General features: G+C 40.3%; 1 protein-coding gene across 1 annotated transcript in view; it reads left to right on the plus strand.

Moving 5' to 3' along the window:
* TRIP4 (thyroid hormone receptor interactor 4) overlaps positions 1–19,049 on the plus strand; it is a 54,356-nt gene that overhangs the window by 32,231 nt on the left and 3,076 nt on the right. Inside the window, exon 12 of the mRNA XM_055437454.2 lies at positions 15,528–15,633. Within this exon, the coding sequence (XP_055293429.1) occupies positions 15,528–15,633 (106 nt within the window). The remainder of the gene's footprint in view (positions 1–15,527; positions 15,634–19,049) is intronic.

Raw genomic sequence — 19,049 nt, forward strand, 5'->3', positions numbered from 1 at the left:
CTCTATTTCAGTCAGCATGATACCCCTCCTTGAGCTTATTTTCTATCTTTTATCCCGAGGATGATGAGGGCAGCACCCAGAAATGTGTGCTCTATGTGTTCCCAGCTGGAGGTCCTGGCAACTGTTTATGAATTTTCCTGATGTGTATGACATTAGACTATCCCCAAATGCCGAAAGCCACGAGACTTACATCAAACAGGAGCCCCATATCTGTTTTTCCTATGGTCAGGTTTGCTGTGGCTTTTCCGCATTGGTTTTTGTTGTTTTGTTTTTACTTCTGTTTTTGAGAGTAGCACATGAATGTATCCAGAATTGATAATAACTCTTTTAGGGGATTATTTATTGGATAAGGCTCTTACCACTTTCAAAGGTTGTAGCTTTGGTATTTGGTTATCTTTTGGAAAATGTCCCAAGCACCTTTGGTCATCCACCTGTCTCTGAGTTAGGGTTCTGTGATGTAAGAATTGTGATTGCCTAGTCTGTTTTACTAACGTTATTCTCATTTTTTCAGGAATGAGTTGAGAGTTTAGGAATAATAGCTCTAGACTAGCATTTCCCAAACCGTTCCATGGCATAGATGTTCTCTGGGGAAAGAAAGGGGAAGGCATAAGGGGTTTATGTGGATGCACAGAAAATTTATGCAGATTTGGAAAATTTTTTTGGATTTAATAAATTTGTTTGTTTGCTGCAGAGTTTCTCAGAGCCCTTAATGTGCTCGTGTCTATTATGACTCTCTGAAGTAATTCTCTGATTTATTTGATCAATATAGTATACAGTGTTCTCATAACTTTTTGACCACAGCCCCACCCCCTGCCACCCCCACGTATTTACATACCAGTATCTTGTGGTATATATCGTTAGCAAGTGCTGGTCTAAATACGTTTGAGTTTTTTTTGTCCTCGTAGATCAGCTCACTGAGGGACAATAATCCAGGAAGCAGTTTCTTGACTTATGTCTTCTTTCTGCATCTTCACGCTCATTCCTCACCACCAAGCTGAATTGCATTTTCTTTGAAAACCTGTGTAGACCTAGTAATTTTTATTTCAACCGAAACTAATCTCCTTTGTGACTTGGGACCATATTTTACTTCTCCATCTTGTTCCTAAATTTTTCCGTCCCCAGAGGAAGTCAGTAATTTACTTCCTGAGCTTTCATTCTTGGCCTTTCTTTGATTAACTTATTTTTGGGCATAGTATGATTATTTAGTTCCTTAAAAGAAATAACAGAAAAGGTTTTATTGGTGGTTGTTTAAAATCAAGTGCACTACACTATAAGTGGCTTTAAAAATATGTGCTTAAAATTCTTTCCCCTGAGCTAAGAACTCATCTTCCTTTTATCTTCTAAAAGTAATATGGCTGGCATGGCTGATTTGTGCCAGGAAAAAATCCTGCTAGACTGTCAGTTGTCCTGAGTAATGGCCACAGATCAACCTGAACAAGTTAGGAGCAATGCAGAAAAGGCTGTAGCCTCAACTCAGGAAAGAAAGGTAGGTGAGAGCAGTCTAGTTAAGACTTCTTCTGTATTCCCCTGGAATCAGCCCATGCCTTGCCAGGGTTTTATCTGCCAGCAGCAGATGTAAGCTCTCAAAAACAGCAGGGAGGATGTTGACTGCAACAATGCATCAAGGCTGTGGTTTGTAACCTCAATAGTAAGGCAGTTAAAACCTTTTTTTTTCTTTTTTAACAAAGACATTTTGATTGCCAAATCCATAACCATTAGCAGCTGTGGTCTGAGCAGTTCTCTAGACCTAACAAGTTTTCAAACAGAAAGTTGAGTTGGAGGCTTTTGTTTCTCTGTGTCTGTGTTGTGTTTGTGATATTTATATCTCTGCCTTTAATAGAAAATCTGATTTGTCTGAAATCTCCGAGGTCATTGATTATTCTACTTCTGTACTGAATCCATTCCTCTTCTGCTAGCTTACTGATTTTTCAGTCCATTTGATCTTAAAGGCTTTTGTAAGAGCCAAGATCCTGTATTTAAAGAATTAATGCTGGACCAGTTCTACTGCTGGGTTCCTATAAATTGACATCAGCAAAATAAGTACTGTTTTCCAGTGGGGAAGAGAGTCTTACTTGTTCCATTTTCTGTAAGAGTATCCATATGATACAGATCTTCAGGAAGACTGCATGTATCACTTCATGTGTGGAAACCATCAGCTTCTATCACCAAAGGATTATCTGTAAGACTTGAGAGGTGAAAAATTAAATAGTAGTCAGTATTCAAACCAGGCATTGGCATTGAAAAATGCAGAATCCTCAAATTCCCTTTTAAATTATGTGAAAGTGTTTTCTTTGTTTTACTAAGAAAACCTGCCAATTCATTGCCTAGAATGTATGGTTTCTAAGGCATCTTGAGGGCTGCCTCTGAGCCCCAACAAGGAGGGGAACTGTGTCTGCAATGACTAGCCCAGTCAGCCCTAGGCAGTTTTTTAAGATCTCAGCTCACTTGAGGGAGACAGGGAATGTATTTTCAGAATTCTCATGAAGACTAGAACATCTCCTTGAGTTTTTAGGTCAAAACAGACTGTCTTTTGAGTTGTTTGCAACCTTGGTATCAAGTGCCCACTTGATGAGGTGAGGACAACCATGTACATTTTAAAATAATCCAAGAGGCATTATGCTTCCTGTTGTACTTACCCTGAAGAGAAGAAGGGGAATATGAACACTTTTCTGTGCATTTATATGAATTCTTTAATGTTTATTTTTTCATCTGAAAATAAACATATAATTCTTAAGATTTTCTTTATTATTTATACAATGCTTGAGTGCCTTTGTTTTAGGCATTAAGAGAAACAAAAAGGTGAATCAGCCATGGGTTCTGTTCTCAGAATGTTTGAAAGACCACCAGGTAGATGAGATATATCTACAACCAGATTTGTAAACAACGAAATAGCGAAATAGAAAGCAAAGATAACTGTGTTAAGAGAAGTAAAGACTGCCTCTGAGGAATTTAAAGGAGAGAGAGGTTGCTTCCAACTGGGAGGAGGACTTTAATTAGGAATGTGGCTTAGTTTTCCCCATGGGGACTCAGGATTTCTTCAGGATAAACTCTAAGAAGTAGAATTTACAGAGTCTGAGGTACATACATTTAAAAATTGTTACAAAGTGCTAAGTTACCATTCTTTTTTCTTTTAAGTTACCACTCTTAAAGAAAAATCTAATTTAAAATTCTGCCAATGGTGTGAGTCTTTCCTATACCAATACCCTAACCCAAACTGATTATTAATGGTCAATTTAATGGCTGCTAATAAAGTGGGTGAAAACTGTACTTTGTTCAGTTCAGTTCAGTTCAGTCGCTCAGTCGTGTCCGACTCTCCGCGACCCCATGAATCACAGCACGCCAGGCCTCCCTGTCCATCACCAACTCCCGGAGTACACTCAAACTCATGTCCACAGAGTCGGTGATGCCATCCAGCCATCTCATTCTCTGTCGTCCCCTTCTCCTCCCGCCCCCAACCTTTCCCAGCATCAGAGTCTTTTCCAGTGAGTCAACTCGTCGCATGAGGTGGCCAAAGTATTGCAGTTTCAGCTTTAGCATCAGTCCCTCCAATGAACATCCAGGATTGATCTCCTTTAGAATGGACTGGTTGGATCTCCTTGCAGTATAAGGGACTCTCAAGAGTCTTCTCCAACACCACAGTTCAAAAGCATCGATTCTTCGGCGATCAGCTTTCTTCACAGTCCAACTCTCACATCCATACATGACCACGGGAAAAACCATTGCCTTGACTAGACGGACCTTGGTTGGCAAAGTAATGTCTCTGCTTTTTAATATACTATCAAGGTTGGTCATAACTTTCCTTCCAAGGAGCAAGCGTCTTTTAATTTCATGGCTGCAATCAGCATCTGCAGTGATTTTGGAGCCCAAAAAAACAAAGTCTGACACTGTTTTTCCATCTATTTCCCATGAAGTGATGGGACCAGATGCCATGATCTTTGTTTTCTGAATGTTGAGCTTCAAGCCAATCTTTTCACTCTCCTCTTTCACTTTCATCAAGAGGCTTTTGAGTTCCTCTTCACTTTCTGCCATAAGGGTAGTGTCATCTGCATATCTGAGGTTATTGATATTTCTCCCAGCAATCTTGATTCCAGCTTGTGCTTCTTCCAGCCCAGCGTTCCTCAATTTTCCTGACCATTTGGTGACATTTTTGGTAAAGAATCCACATGCAATGCGGGAGACCTGAGTTTAATCCTTGTGTTGGGAAGATCCCCTGGAGAAGGACATGGCAACCCACTCCAGTATTCTTGCCTGGTGAATCCCCGTGGACAGAGGAGCCTGGTGGGCTGCAGTCCGTGGGGTTGCAAAGAGTCAGACACTACTGAGTGGTTAAACACAAGCACACAATCATCTTTTCAAATATTTACTGGCCATTTATATATTTATTTTTATTGAAGAATAGTTGATTTGTGATGTATTAATTTCGGCTGTATAGCAGAGTGACTCAGTTAACACATGTATTTATTCTTTTTAATATTCTTTTTCAATATGGCTTATGCCAGGATCTTAAATATAGTTTAGTTTGTTTGTTAGGACATTGTTGTTTATCCATTCTATATGTAATAGTTTGTGTCTCCTAACCCCAAACTTCCAGTCCATACTCCCTCCACCCTCCTTCCCCTTTGGCAGCCACAAGTATGTCTGTGTGCCTGTTTTGTAGATAGGTTCATTTGTGGGATATTTTAGGTTCCACAAGTAATCCCTGGTAGCTCAGTTGGTAGAGAATCTGCCTGCAGTGCAGGAGACCTGGGTTCGATCCCTGGGTCAGGAAGATCCCCTGGAGAAGGAAATAGCAAACCACCCCTGTATCTTTTCCTGGAGAATCCCATGGACAAAGGAGCTTTGTGGGCTGCAGTCCGTGGGGTTGCAGAGAATCAGGCATGACTGAGTGACTCGCTTTAGTATGATGGTGGTGTTTTAGGCATTAAATCGTGTCCGACTCTTGCGACTCCGTGATCTATAGCCTGCCAGGCTCCTCTGTCCATGGGATTCTCCAGGCAAGAATACTGGAGTGGGTTGCCATTTCCTTCTTCAGAGTGACTCACTTTAGGTTCCACATATAAGTGATGTCGTACGGTATTTGTCTTTCTCTTTCTGACTTACTTCACTTAGTACAATAATCTCTTGTTGCATCCATGTTGCTTCATTTGGCATTATTTTACTCTTTATGACTGAGTAGTATTCCATTGTATATGTATGTACAATTATATATATATATGGTACATCTTCTTTATTCACTCGTCTGTCGATGGACACTTAGGTTGTTTCCATGTCTTGGCTATTGTGAACAGTGCTGCTGTGAACATAGGGGTGCATATATCTTTTTGAATTATTTTTTTGTCTGGATGTATGCCCAGGAGTGGGATTGCTGGATCATCTGGTAATTCTGTTTTTAGTTTTCCGGGGAACCTCTCTAGTGTTTTGAATAGTGGCTACACCAGCTTAATTCCCACCAACAATGTAGTTTAGTTCAGTTCAGTTGCTCAGTCGTGTCCGACTCTTGGCGACCCCGTGAATTACAGCACGCCAGGCCTCCCTGTCCATCACCAACTCCCAGAGTTCACTCAAACTCATGTCCATCAAGTCGGTGATGCCATCCAGCCATCTCATTCTCTGTCGTCCCCTTCTCCTCCCGCCCCCAATCCCTCCTAGCATCAGAGTCTTTTCCAGTGAGTCAGCTCTTTGCATGGGGTGGCCAAAGTATTGGAGTTTCAGCTTTAGCATCAGTCCTTCCAGTGAACACCCAGGATTGATCTCCTTTAGAATGGACTGGTTGGATCTCCTTGCAGTCCAAGGGACTCTCAAGAGTCTTCTCCAACACCACAGTTCAAAAGCATCAATTCTTCGGTGCTCAGCTTTCTTCACAATCCAACTCTCACATCCATACATGACCACTGGAAAAACCATAGCCTTGACTAGATGGCTAGGATTTTCTTTTCTCTACACTTTCTCCAGCACTTGTTATTTGTAGACTGTAGTCTACAGTAGTCAGAATGATGGCCATTCTGATCAGTGTAAGGTCGTGGCTCATTACAGTTTTGACTTGCATTTCCCTAATAATTAGCAGTATTGAACATCTTAGGATTGTGGCTTTTAAATTAACCTTGAAGCGTAGTAATAATAAAATCACTTTTTGATTAGTTATTATGTGCCCAGCCTTTTATCTTATTTTTTAATCCTCATAACAACTTGATACCAGACAAAGTATCATAACCCCTCTTTTAGAGATGAGAGAACTTAAGACTCAAGGTTAAAATAACTTGTGTACTGTCAATCAGTAAATGGTAGAATTGGAGTTTCTGTTTAAGTCTTCCTAGTTATAGGTAGAAAAGCATATTCTAAGGAGAGAGTAATGTGAGGTGAGAAGTCATGAGCCTGCATGGAGAATAATAGCAAACCAGTTTGTTGAATGGAAACGGATGCTGTGGTCAGATGATAGATAACTTTGAGGACAGGCTGCAGAGGTTAGACTTTTCTCTCTAGTCAGTTGTGGGGTGGGAAGGGATGTTTTGAAAATCACTGGAGCCAGAAAATGAATACGGCAGCAATGTAGAAGGTGAATTGTTGTGAAGAGACTGAAGGTAGGAAGTCTAGTGAGAAGGCTCTTGTCATCCAGGTTGGATATATTTTTAAAATCTGTTCCAGAGACTGTCCTGACAGTCCAGTGGTTAAGACTTTGCATTCCAGTGCACAGGGTACAGGTTTGATCCCTGGTCAGGGAACTAAGATCCCACATGTCTCTCGGCCAAAAAACATAAAAAAGAAACAGTCTTGTAAAAATTCATTGAAGACTTTTAAAAATGGTCCACATCCAAAAAAAGAAAAAAATTATTTTAAAAAATCTGTTCTAGGAAATGCCTGTGGAGTTAGACAGAAGGGGTGGGGACAAATGCAAGGTTTTATGCAGGTAGATTCGGTCACTTAATATGACACCTTCATTTAACCTGTAAGTAAACTCAGACTTCCCTGGCAGCTCAGTGGTAAAGAGTCCACCTGCCAATGCAAGAGATGCAAATTTGATTCCTGGGTTGGGAGGATCCCCCAGAGAGAGAAATGTCTGTCCACTCCAGTATTCTTGCCTGAGAAATCCAATTGATGGAGAAGCCTGGTGGGCTACAGTCCATGGGGTCTCAAGAGTCAGACATGACTTGCAACTGAATAGCAACACCACCACCACTACCCAGGCTTAGAGAGAAAGCAGTCTGTTTGATCTCGAAGGAATCTGCTGTAACTTTACAATCTTGCTGTCTTTCTTCAGTCTGTTGAAAGGCTTCTTAATTTGTCGAGTATACTGTATGAACCAAGAGGCAAATTATCTTCTAATTTAAGATTTTACTGCTCAAACTATTATATAATCACACATTCAACAAGCATTTATTGACCATTGTGTCATGTGCAGGCACTGTGCACATTAAGAATCCAGAGTCTTAACAAGATATTCCATCTTCTCTTCATCTTTTAAGTCTGCTGCAAGAGACTGTGACAAGGAAACCCAACCATGATAATTATCATATGTCCAAAGGAATACATAAAGGAGGAGATCTAACTCCTAACTCACCTTGACTGGAGGCAGGTGGGGAGGGTTAAGAAATCTAAAAAAGGCAATCCTTGAAGAGAGCAGAATTTATATCTTCCTCAGCATACCATCCTATATCTTCATGCTTATGTCCACCATGAGAGTTCTGTTCATTCTTGAAAGAGCAGAGAGTTCTTTGTTAATTGCCTTCTGTAGAGTCTTTCCTGACCTCAGCCTGTTTCCTCCCTGACAGGATTAATTACATCCTTCTCTGGGCTCCTGTGTTCATATTTCTATTTGCATCTTTAACCTTTTTTTTTTTTTCCAATAATTATATATTCACATGTAGTTCCTTTAAATCACCATCTGTGTCTAACCTTGTTATCTCCAGTGCCCTAGCATATCGCCTGGTATATAGTAGGTGTTCACTTAATGGTGATAACTATAAATTGAGGGGCAGGCATTGGTTGGCAAATGAGAAGCCTTAAATGCCATGTGAGGGAATTTAGTATTCTGAAGGCACTTTAGAAAAATTGTTTTGACAGAAGTAGGAAGGAATGGCGGAGAAGGCAATGGCAAGCCACTCCAGTACTCTTGCCTAGAAAATCCCATGGATGGAGGAGCCTGGTAGGCTGCAGTCCGTGGGGTCGCTAAAGGTCGGACACGACTGAGTGACTTCACTTTCACTTTTCACTTTCACACATTGGGGAAGGAAATGGCAACCCACTCCAGTGTTCGTGCCTGGAGAATCCCAGGGACGGGGTAGCCTGGTGGGCTTCCGTCTATGGGGTCACACAGAGTCGGACACGACTGAAGTGACTTAGCAGCAGCAGTAGCAGCAGGAAGGAATGGACTAAATGGGGCAAGCTGAAAACAAGTAGATAATTTAGGAAATTATCATGATTTTCCAGGTAGAGGCATGATGGAGGCCAGCAGCAATGGTCTGGCTGTCAAGTTGGAAAGAAAGGACCAGATGATTGGAATGTTTCGAAGATAAAGTCTATAGGACTTGGTGATTTTATTGGTTGTGAAGGGGATAGAGAAAGAAGTCCAGGTTAGATTTTGGTTTCTAGCTGTGGTAAGGGGTAAATGGTAGTATCATTAGTCTGCATGGGTTATACATAAGAAGTGAATTTGCTCAGTCATGTATGACTGTTTGCGATCCCATTGACTCTAGCCTACCAAGCACCTTCATCCATGGAATTCTCCAGGCAAGAATACTGGAGTGGGTTGCCATTTCCTTCTCCAGGGGATCTTCCCGACCCAGGGATCGAGCCCAGGTCTCCAGCATTGCAGGCAGATGCTTTAACCTCTGAGCTACCAGGGAAGTGTACAGAAGAAAAGAATTTTCTTTTAAGGAAAATGACTTTTTATTTATTTAATTTTTATGGTTTGTTTTGGCTGTGCTGGGTTTTTGTTGCAGCGCCCAGGCTTTTCTAGAGTGCATGGGCTTAGCTGCCTTATGTGAAATCTTAGTTCCCTGATTAGAAATCGAACCCAGGACCTCTGTATCGGGAGCATGAAGTCTTGTCTGCTGAACCACCAAGGAAGTCCCTGAAAACGGCTTTTTAAAATAAAGGAGCTGTAGCAAAGGAAACCTGTATTGTTGCAGTGAAGGAGAGAGGTTCTGTAGCGTGTGATCTGTGCACATAATACAAAAATCAGTAGTACAAAAATTTAGAGCCGTGCAAAAATCACTTTTTCTGTGATTTTTCATTTGGATTGTTTAAAATATTTTAATCTGTTTTGTTCTGAAAGACAAAACCCCAAAGGGGTATTGTTGCTGTTAATAACACTCTATTACTTGATAATGATCTTACCTTGATATGTCAACTCATGTCAAAGGATTCTGTGAACTCTGCCTCAGTAGTTGTTCTCAGTTGAGTCAGACCAGCCATTGGGAGATAAAAATATAAAGTCGGCAGAGCCCTTAAAGCAAGAGGAGTCCTAGCATTCTGAGATACTAGGGCAGATTTGAATGGGTAAGGGCTTTACAATGTAGTATCTTTGCACTCTCACTCAGTCATGTCTGACTCTTTGCGACCCCACAGACTGTAGCCTGCCAGACTCCTCTGTGTATGGGATTCCATGCCTTCATCCATGGCATTTTCCAGGCAAGAATACTGGAGTGGGTTGCAATTTCTTCCTCCTAGGTTAGGGGATCTTCCTGACCCAGGGATTGAACCTTGGTAGGTGGATTCTTTACCACTGAGCCACTTGGGATTAAGAGCAATTTTCTTTTGGTTCTTACTAGTTAGAGTGAAAGCCTACTCTATGAAAATTAAGACCAACAATAATTGTTACGAATGGATGATTTTCATTTCGGTCTCGAAGAATCAGGGCAGAAGAGCTATGAGGTTAATTTTAGAGAAAACATAAGTCCTTCTGTTCTCTTGTGTGTAGAGGTTCCAGGATAAATAGGATTCACAAGGGCACAGAAAGTCACACTGGGAATTTTAACAGCAACCCACTCCAGTATTCTTGTCTGGAGAATCCCATGGACAGAGGGACCTGGCGGGCTTCATTCCATGGGGTTGCAAAGAGTTGGACACGACTTAGTTACTAAACAACAAACAAGGAAGGGACCAGGATACCAGTGCTGTGTGGCTTCAGCCAGATCATCTTTCACAAGTGTCTGAAAGACTTCAAGCTGAATATCACCTATCCTTATTCCTCCCATTTGGTGCAAATATGAATGGTCTCTGTGGCATTGAGTTGGAACCCCTTGTATTTGATATTAGGCACATGATTTGCATTGGGTACTGGTACATGAGTTCAGCTGTCCCACTTTCGGACAGTTGGCATGATCTTTATCCGACTCCAGTCAAATATGCTGTAGTCATCTCATCAAAGTATCATGATCAATACATTAACTCTGATGTGAGAAAACGCTTATCCTCCAGTACAGTGGGGCCCAGGGTACTATTTATTCTGTGAACACCTTGAATTGCTTTGAAGGAAAATGAGAACAACTATTTTTTTTTTTTTAATGAGGGCTGTTTATCAGAGAACACAGTTGCTTTCAGGATATACTTCTTTGGATCTGTTGTGGTCTTTTTATCAGACTCATTTCCTTTTCTCTTTCTGAGTATTATCACCTCAATCTTCTTGGAGTTGGTTTTCAGCTAACTAGATTTCAGAGCCTGATTTCATGTCCTGTCTAGTTCCCTAGAGTTCAAACCAAGAAAACCTCCAGCAAACATAACGTTCTTTATCAATGAGTTTCTTCTTAACTGTTTCCTTTAGCTGTTAGTCCTTGGAGACAGGTGTAAGATTTACATGTGGGACATCTGGGGATTTGTTGGGAAGAGTGACATCGTGTAGGACTTTCTGATCATTTCAGTACAAGGATTAAATGGAGGCTTGTGGAGTTGGTGAAAATGCCCACTTGGCTCTGAGACTGTAGTGGTTGCCAAGAGCCACTAAACTTTTTTTTTTTTTTCCCTCTTATGAAAATGGCAAGAGAAATGTTTTCTAGATGGCTGGTGAACAGTTTCCCTCTGGAGAGGAGAAGAAAACGGCTGTTTAGTAGTTAATTACCTGTTATGTTAGACAGCTATGAAACTTATGAGGCATGAAAGAAGAGTAAGCCCACCTCCCCCGCTCCTCAGGCTGGAAACCAGGTGATAGGAGTCATGTTGGTGAAGGCAGGAACAGCAGCAGCATCCTGAGGAGTCTGTTATTGAATGTAAATGATTGCTTTGAATTGCTTGGTCTTATAACTCTCATTCCCTATCCTGTCTGTTGCACTATCTCAATGACTCTTAATCTAATATCCTCTCCAAATCGGATATGACATTGAGAGTTTATTTACATTCCTCACAAATATGAACCTTCTTTTTTTCAATTTACTCTTTCTCTAGGTCAGCTGCATTTTAGTCTTTTGACTCTCAAACCAAAACTCTCTTTCTTGCAAGTCTCTGACTTTTTGGTGTTTAATGTGGTCTATTAGTGTCCAAGACTCAGTTTCAGAGATTATACATTTCTTCAGGTACAGGTTCTGCCAAGCTAGCTTTGCTTTAATGCATTTTACCATAAAAAATAATCCCTTCTTCCAACACACAGGCCTACTTTTCTTTATTCCCGTAGGCTTCTTTGCTCTTTAGCTCTGTTTCTTGTAAGTCTCCTCAAGTTTAGTAATAGAACTTGGGAACAGGAATAGTCACATGAAACTTGGATTTAGATTCAATTGGGAAAGTTAATTTTAGTGTTTATCTTTATTAGAAGGCATGAATGGGCCCAGAGAACCACTTGTTCTATAATTTCATTTATCCATCATTTTCCCCATTATTTGACATTTTCTGACTCTGTTAATATATGTCATGGTAGTTTTTATTAAACATAGGGCCTTACTGGCTACTTCCCAAGACACAAAAGTTCTAATTTAGCTTGAGGAATAACAGATTATAGACTAGTACCTGCTTTGAGCCAGAGTTTAGTCCTAAGAGTGTCCAGTTCCCAGCATGTATGTCTTTAGCATGGTTAAGATAACCTAAAAGCACAGGTTGGTAATTTTTTTTGTTTTTTTTTTTATCCAACAAATATTTATTGATTGACTACCATGTGCCAGGCATGATTCCAAGTGCTAAGGAGTAAGCAAAACAAAGATCCTTGCCTTCTTGGCGCTTTTATCCTAGTAAGGAAAGTCCAAATTTTTAAAATTTAAATAAGTGAATTGGTGGTGGTTTAGTCACTAAGTCATGTCCAACTCTTGTGGCTCCATGAACTGTAGCCCGCCAGGCCCCTTTGTCCATAGGATTTTCCAGGCAAGAATACTGGAGTAGGTTGCCATTTATGATGGTAAGTGCTGTAGAGAAAAAATAAAGAGATGGGGGCTAAGAATGCCAGAGGACCCACTATGAAGTTGACATTTAAACAAAGTTCTGAAGAAAGAGGAAACCAGGTAGATACCGAGCAGGGAAAGCATCCCAGGAAGAGGGGTAAGCTAGTATAGACGTCCAGAGGCAGGAACAAGGAACCCTGTTTGGCGGGAGTGAAAAGTGGGGGAGAGTAGAAGGAGAAGGCATCAGAGAGGAAGTGGGGGCCAGATTGTCTGGGGACCTGTTGGTCATAGTGGGGACCTGTACGTCATAGTGAGGACTTAGTCTTTTATTCTGACTGAGATGAAAAGCCTTTGGAGAGTTTTAAACTTCGGAGTGACTTGATCCGATATATTGAATATGTTTAAAAAATAGCTCAGACTGCTGTGATGTGAACAGACAAGAGGAAGGTTAAGGGCAGAAACAGACCGATTAGGAGATTATCATGGTAATCCAGAGAGACATTGTGGTGGCCTGGACCAGGGGAGTAGCAATGGAGGTCTTAAGAAATGGTGGGATATTGGATATCTTTCGAAAGTAGAGTTAACAGGATTCCCTGAGGGTTGGTTATGGGGTTCTTGACCTGAACAAGTGGAAAGATTAGAATAGCTATTTAAAAGGGATATGAATGAGAGAGGAGCAGGTTTGGAAAGAAAATCTAGGACCTTGATTTTTTTTTAATTTTATTGTGGTAAATATACATAATATAAACTTAACCATTTTTAAGCATACAATTCAGAGGTGTTAAGTATATTCACAGTGTTGTGCAGCCATCCATGTCTAGAACTTTTCATCATCTCAGACAGGAAGTCTGTGCCCATCAAACAGTAATTCCTGTTTCCTCCATACCCCCGCAGCCCCTAGTAACCTCTATTGTACTTTCTTTCTCTATGGATTTATCTTTTTTTTTTGGCTGTGCAGCTCAGCTTGCAGGATCTTAGTTCCCTGATCAGGGATTGAACCCGGGCCCTAGTAGTGAAAGCACCAAGTCCTAACCACTAGACTGCCAGGGAACTTCCAAACTTGTCTATTCTAAGCACCTCACATAAGTAGACTCAGAATATTTGTTCTTTTGGGTATGGTTTGTTTTACTGAGCATGATTTTTCTAGGTTCATTCATGGTGTAGCATGTATCAGAATTCCATTCCTTTTAAAGGCTGAATGGTATTCCATTGTATGTATATGCCATATTTTGTTTATCTATTGTTAGACATTTGGATTGTGGAAACTACTGACTATTGTGAGTAATGCTGCTTTGAACATTGTTGTACAAATATCTGAATCCCTGCTTTCAATTCTTTTGAGTATATACCTAGAAGTAGAACTTATTTGGCAGCATGGAAATGAAAGATGACCTTCAGAAGAACCGTTCTGGTGGAATGATGGAAGAAAAGCCTCTTTATAGTGACTTCAAGAAAAAATAGAGGAATTTGAGGCAAAGTGTATAGTTAATCTTTTAATGAATTTTGTTGTGAAGGGAATCTGAAATTGGGGCAGTAGCTGAAGGAGAATGTGGGATCTGGGGAGTTTTTGTTCTATGACAGACATTATAGAAAGTGTGTTTGTTAACGGGATTGATCCAGTAGAGAGAGAACATTTATTGATGCGCAAGAAAGAGGAGTGAAATGGCTTGTCGTTTTGGAAAAGCAGAGCTGTAAAGTCCTGGCAGGTTTGTCCTCTGCCTCAGCACTCTGTGAGACACAGAGAAGAGAGAGCAGGAAAATCAAAGAGATGTGAATTGTGACTGTTGCTACTTTGGTGTCTGTAGAATTAGGTTTAAAGATCTTGATGGCAGCCTCTGGTTTTATTTGTGCCAAATCACCTCAACAGTAACAGCTGGGCCCCACTTTTCTTTTACTTCTAAAGATCCAAAGGGTAAGAAAAAAAGAAAGTTTCTCCTTCCATCTTCATTTTTTTAAAATGCATTTTATATGTTTATTGACTGCTCTGGGCCTTGGTTGCTGTGCGAGGATTTTCTCTAGTTGTAGTGAGTTGGGGCTACTCTCTAGTTGCCTTGCATGGGCTTCACATCATGGTCGCTTCTCTTGTTGTGGCGCGTAGACTCTAGGGCACCCTGTCTCAGTAATTGTGGCTCAGTGGCTTAGTTGCCCCACAACATGTGGAATCTTCCCACACCAGGAATTGAACCTGTGTCCCCTGCATAAGCAGGCGGAATCTTAACCACTGGACCACCAGGAAAGTCCCGACATTTGAATTTTCTCCCTTGTTCCATTGAAACCTCCATTTTTACTTTAGAGCCTTAGATCTTTACAGGATACATCTTAGCAGGTAAATAAGAGTGGAGAATAATTTCACAGTTTCTCATTACTAGGAGAAAGGCTGCTTTGGTAATGAAGCCTGACCCATGGCCATAGTCAGCTTTAGAGTTGTATTTATTGAACATACTAAACACAAGACATCCCAAGATAGGAAATGTTGAAATACCAAGTCAGTTGCACATTGCTGGAGAGCACTTTTCTGCCAACACCCACTTGTTCCTTAAGTTGTGATCGTGTGGCCAGATATTCTTACTCTAGGTTCTGTGTCTGTCTTTGCAGAAGGAATAAAAGTCCTAAGTATTCACACAGATTCATTTTGTGATAGGAGATCCAAAGGAGGCTTCTAAATTATTTTCAGAATTGCTCTACCATTACCTTTTCACCCTAAGTGAGTCTGGAATGCGTCCAGCAAAACAACTTTGGCATGTTCATACCTTTCAGAATGAATCATCTTCCTTCCCCTTAGTGAGAGAAGGGCCCTGTTGATTGTTTCTGGCAGAATTTCCACAAATGTTCTATTTTTCTTAAACCTTCCAGCTTTTCACTTGAGCTGAATCTGGAGGTGGGTGCCTGATGTTCCTACAGGAGACCTCTGAATCTCCCAATTCACAGTTGCTTATATTGAAAGATTAGTCAGTTTTGATTCTCTGGAAAGATGTCAAACATCTTTTTTTAAGAAGTTGTTTCCATTATAGGAAGTCACAAATGGTGGGCAAAAGACTGCATAAGAATACTGTGCTAAAGCTTGGGGGAAAGTGGAAGGTTTGTTCTTGCTTGTTGAGCATTATCGTCTTTACCTGACTATGTAATGGCGAGTACTACCATCAGAATGTTGAGGTGGATTCTGGGACATCCTTTGATCTCGTTGAAATTCAAAGTTTGTCCCAACTAGCCTGAACTTTTTATATTTTGCAGTATCCGGACATAAGTCAAGAAGAATCTGATTCTCCGTTTGTTTTCATCTGCACAAATCCCCAGGAAATGATTGTGAAGTTTCCTATTAAAGGAAATCCAAAAATCTGTAAGTCACTAGCTTCGATGGTCTATTTTTTTTTTCTTTTTATCTTGAATCTCACTTGTTTACCTTAAAATTTTTTTCTCTTTTTATCCTGTTCCATATCATCTCAAATACTTGAAGGATTAGAAAAATTCTATTTATCATATTCCTGAAACTAACACAACATTATTAATCAACTGTTTAATATTAAAGTTACTGTTAATTAAAAAATTATTTTTATCAATAACTTTAATGTTAGGTTAACTACAGTATAGCCTTTCTGAAGCATACTTTGATCTACAATTATTGGTATATGAGTGAATCAGTCTAAACTTTCAGTTAGGACCCCATTACCTTTAAAATACCATTTGTAAGCCAAAAGCGTACATTTACCCCACTGTACTGTTCTTATCCGTTGTTCCTCAGTATTCGATTCAAGAATAAGACAACTTTTTGGAGGTACCACTTCCCACTATTGCTTTGATTACTGGTCCTAGAGGTCTGCTGTAGCCCTCTTGCTTTTCATCCTCTTTTTGAAACCTCTTGATGGTTTTCTTTTCTGTAATGTTTGCTTTTATGTGTTTGTGATTATAGTACCCTCTGCATGTTCAGTTTTTAGGGAGTGCTTATGACTTTATTCTTTCCACTTCCACCCCACCTTCAACTCCGAACTTCTCTGTTTAGTCATACAGCAGGTTCTTCTATTTCCAGGCAATCTCAAGAAACACAGAGTGTTGTTCTCTCTTTCTTACTTTTAAACACAACATGAAAGCTCTCCCATTTGCTTGTTTACTGTTACTGTTCTGTGCCTGTGTGACACTGCTTTCCCACTGTGTGAATTGGATGCTCCTAGGGCATGCATCGTTGTCAGCTGTCCACAGGGCTACCTGACCTTGTGCCTCAGTTCAGTTCAGTCCAGTCGCTCAGTCGTGTCCCACTCTTTGCGACCCCATGAACCGCAGCACGCCAGGCCTCCCTGTCCAACACCAACTCTCGGAGTTTACCCAGACTCATGTCCGTCGAGTCGGTGATGCCATCCAGCCATCTTATCCTCTGTTGTCCCCTTCTCCTCCTGCCTTCAATCTTTCTCAACATCAGGGTCTTTTCAAATGAGTCAGCTCTTCGCATCAGGTGGCCAAAAATGTATTGGAGTTTCATCTTCAACATCAGTCCTTCCAATGAACACCCAGGACTGATTTCCTTTAGGATGGACTGGTTGGATCTCCTTGCAGTCCAAGGGACTCTCAAGAATCTTTAACACCGCAGTTCAAAAGCATCAATTTCTCGGCGCTCAGCTTTCTTTATAGTCCAACTCTCACATCCATACATGACTACTGGAAAAACTTTGTGCCTGGGGACCAACTATTTTATAAATCTGTTCTATGGAGAAGTAATTCTCATAGTGATTCTCAAAAACCACCTACAGAGCTGTTAAAACACAGATTCCTGGGCCCTCTCTCAAGTAATAGTAATGCTCTTGGTTAGCTGACTGACTACACAATGGATAATACTGCTTTTGGGCACAAAATGAAATGCTTGGAGTATGAATTTAGATGAATGTGTATTCACTCCAAAATTCAGGCAACTCTGATGATTTATGAACTATATTCTTGAGGTTTCCTGCAAGTCAGAAAATCTGAACATAAGTTGCCCTTGACTTAACACAAGTTATTTACTTCATACTTTACCTGCACTGTTAGCCAAGGGGCCCTGAAAATTCTTTTTCTTTCTTCTTAACTATTTAGGATTTAAATCTTCCTTTTTTTCTCCTTTTTAAGTTGTGAAATTATACCCCTTCCTACTCTGGTCTATTCTTAACCTCCCCTTAGGCCCTGAGGGCAACACTGGTGGTCAGGCTTCTCTCCCAGACCCACTGCTATTTGATCTTTAGTTCCAGTTACCTTTTCAGACCTTCCTTCCTATCTTGGTTCTCATCTGCTGCTTAAACTCTTGTGAGAAAATGTTCTGTGTAAACAGAGTTTATATATTTCTCTGAAATGTTTTACTTCAGCACTTTCTCATCTCAGAGACTCACCTTCAGCACATATATGACCTTGGTTTTTATCCACAAGGTTTAGTAGGGGGTGGAGTGAGTGGTGATCTTAAGAGAAAGCTTTTCCCTGTTGCTTCTATTGGTTAAAAGCTTTAAAAAAGCCAAAATGGGCTCTGTGCTTCAGGGACAGCAGGGCTGGAAAAAACTGTGAGACTGCAGCTTTTCCCATAGTAGACCAGGCAAGGTAAAACATGGGTCAGAAACAATAGGTAAAGGGGGTGAGTGGGGTGTGGGACAAGAATAGAATGACCAATCCCTGTGTTTCAGAAAAAGATTTTCTGTTGAGAGGGAGCAAGCCGGAGGATTTAGTCTGGTCTAAAGTTTTCATTCCCTCCAACTCTTCATTCCTTGATCCTTCATTCATCTTTGCTATCTTTAAAAACCTTAACACTTTGTCAGAACTTCCTTCCCTTAGGCCATAGAGGCCCACCTCCAGTAGTTCACAGCTGGAGAAGTCCTTATTCCCACTGCCATAGGGAAAAATACATACTTGGCTCTTAATTTGGAATGCTTCACATTTTCTTCTTAGAATATTGCTACATGACGTGGTTAAGTTCCATGGTATTAATAATATTAGTAGTCCAGTTACAATTCTGTGCCTTAAATATTTTTTATTGTGTGATGGCTTAGGAATTTCACCACTCTTCATAGATTAGTTCTATGAGAAATTTATCCTAAGTTGCAGACTTCTGACTTGCAAATAAACTTCTACAATATAACTCATTTACATGTTGTATCATATGTGTGTGTGTGTGTGTGTGTGTATGGTTTAAATTAAAAGCATATATTTTTATTTATTTTTTTGGACATACAAACTTGTGTTTGCTTGACCTGAGGATAATTGTGCTTCTTGAAGTTAAAATAATTCACAAAACAGTGCACAATATGAAATCACTTGGCTATGTGTCTGCTCATATTAAGAAATGCAAAACAGCTAAGTATAGTAGAATATGTAGGTTGAATGCTCAAAGAGATGAAGGAAATTTTTTACTTTAAATGAACTACATGCTTTATAAATTCATGCAAATTCTGCCTTATATCTTATGCAAAGCTTGTGAAAATCCCTATGAGAGTTCTATCGATTGATGGCAAATAGTTTTTTCCCTTTTAACTTCTCCCCCATCTGCTGCATATGCATTTGATTTTCTTTTAGGCACCATGATTGAGGATGTGGTTTAACACTGAAATGCTGTGCGTACTAAATGTAAAAATATTGGGGAAATACAGAAACTAAGCATTATCACTCTGCTTTTAAGAGAATATACTGTATATTGCTGTAGTTAACTGTTCAGATCCCAAATCTTAAAAAAACAGGCTAACCTAGAACTCAGAGTTCAGAGGGCATCCACAATAACTGCTTCTCCGTGCAAGGAACCCCAGGTCCTGG

The sequence above is a fragment of the Moschus berezovskii genome, chromosome 9 (assembly GCF_049115385.1).
Source record: "Moschus berezovskii isolate FMDL1 chromosome 9, NW_MosBer_1.0, whole genome shotgun sequence".
Classification (NCBI taxonomy): Eukaryota; Metazoa; Chordata; class Mammalia; order Artiodactyla; family Moschidae; genus Moschus; species Moschus berezovskii.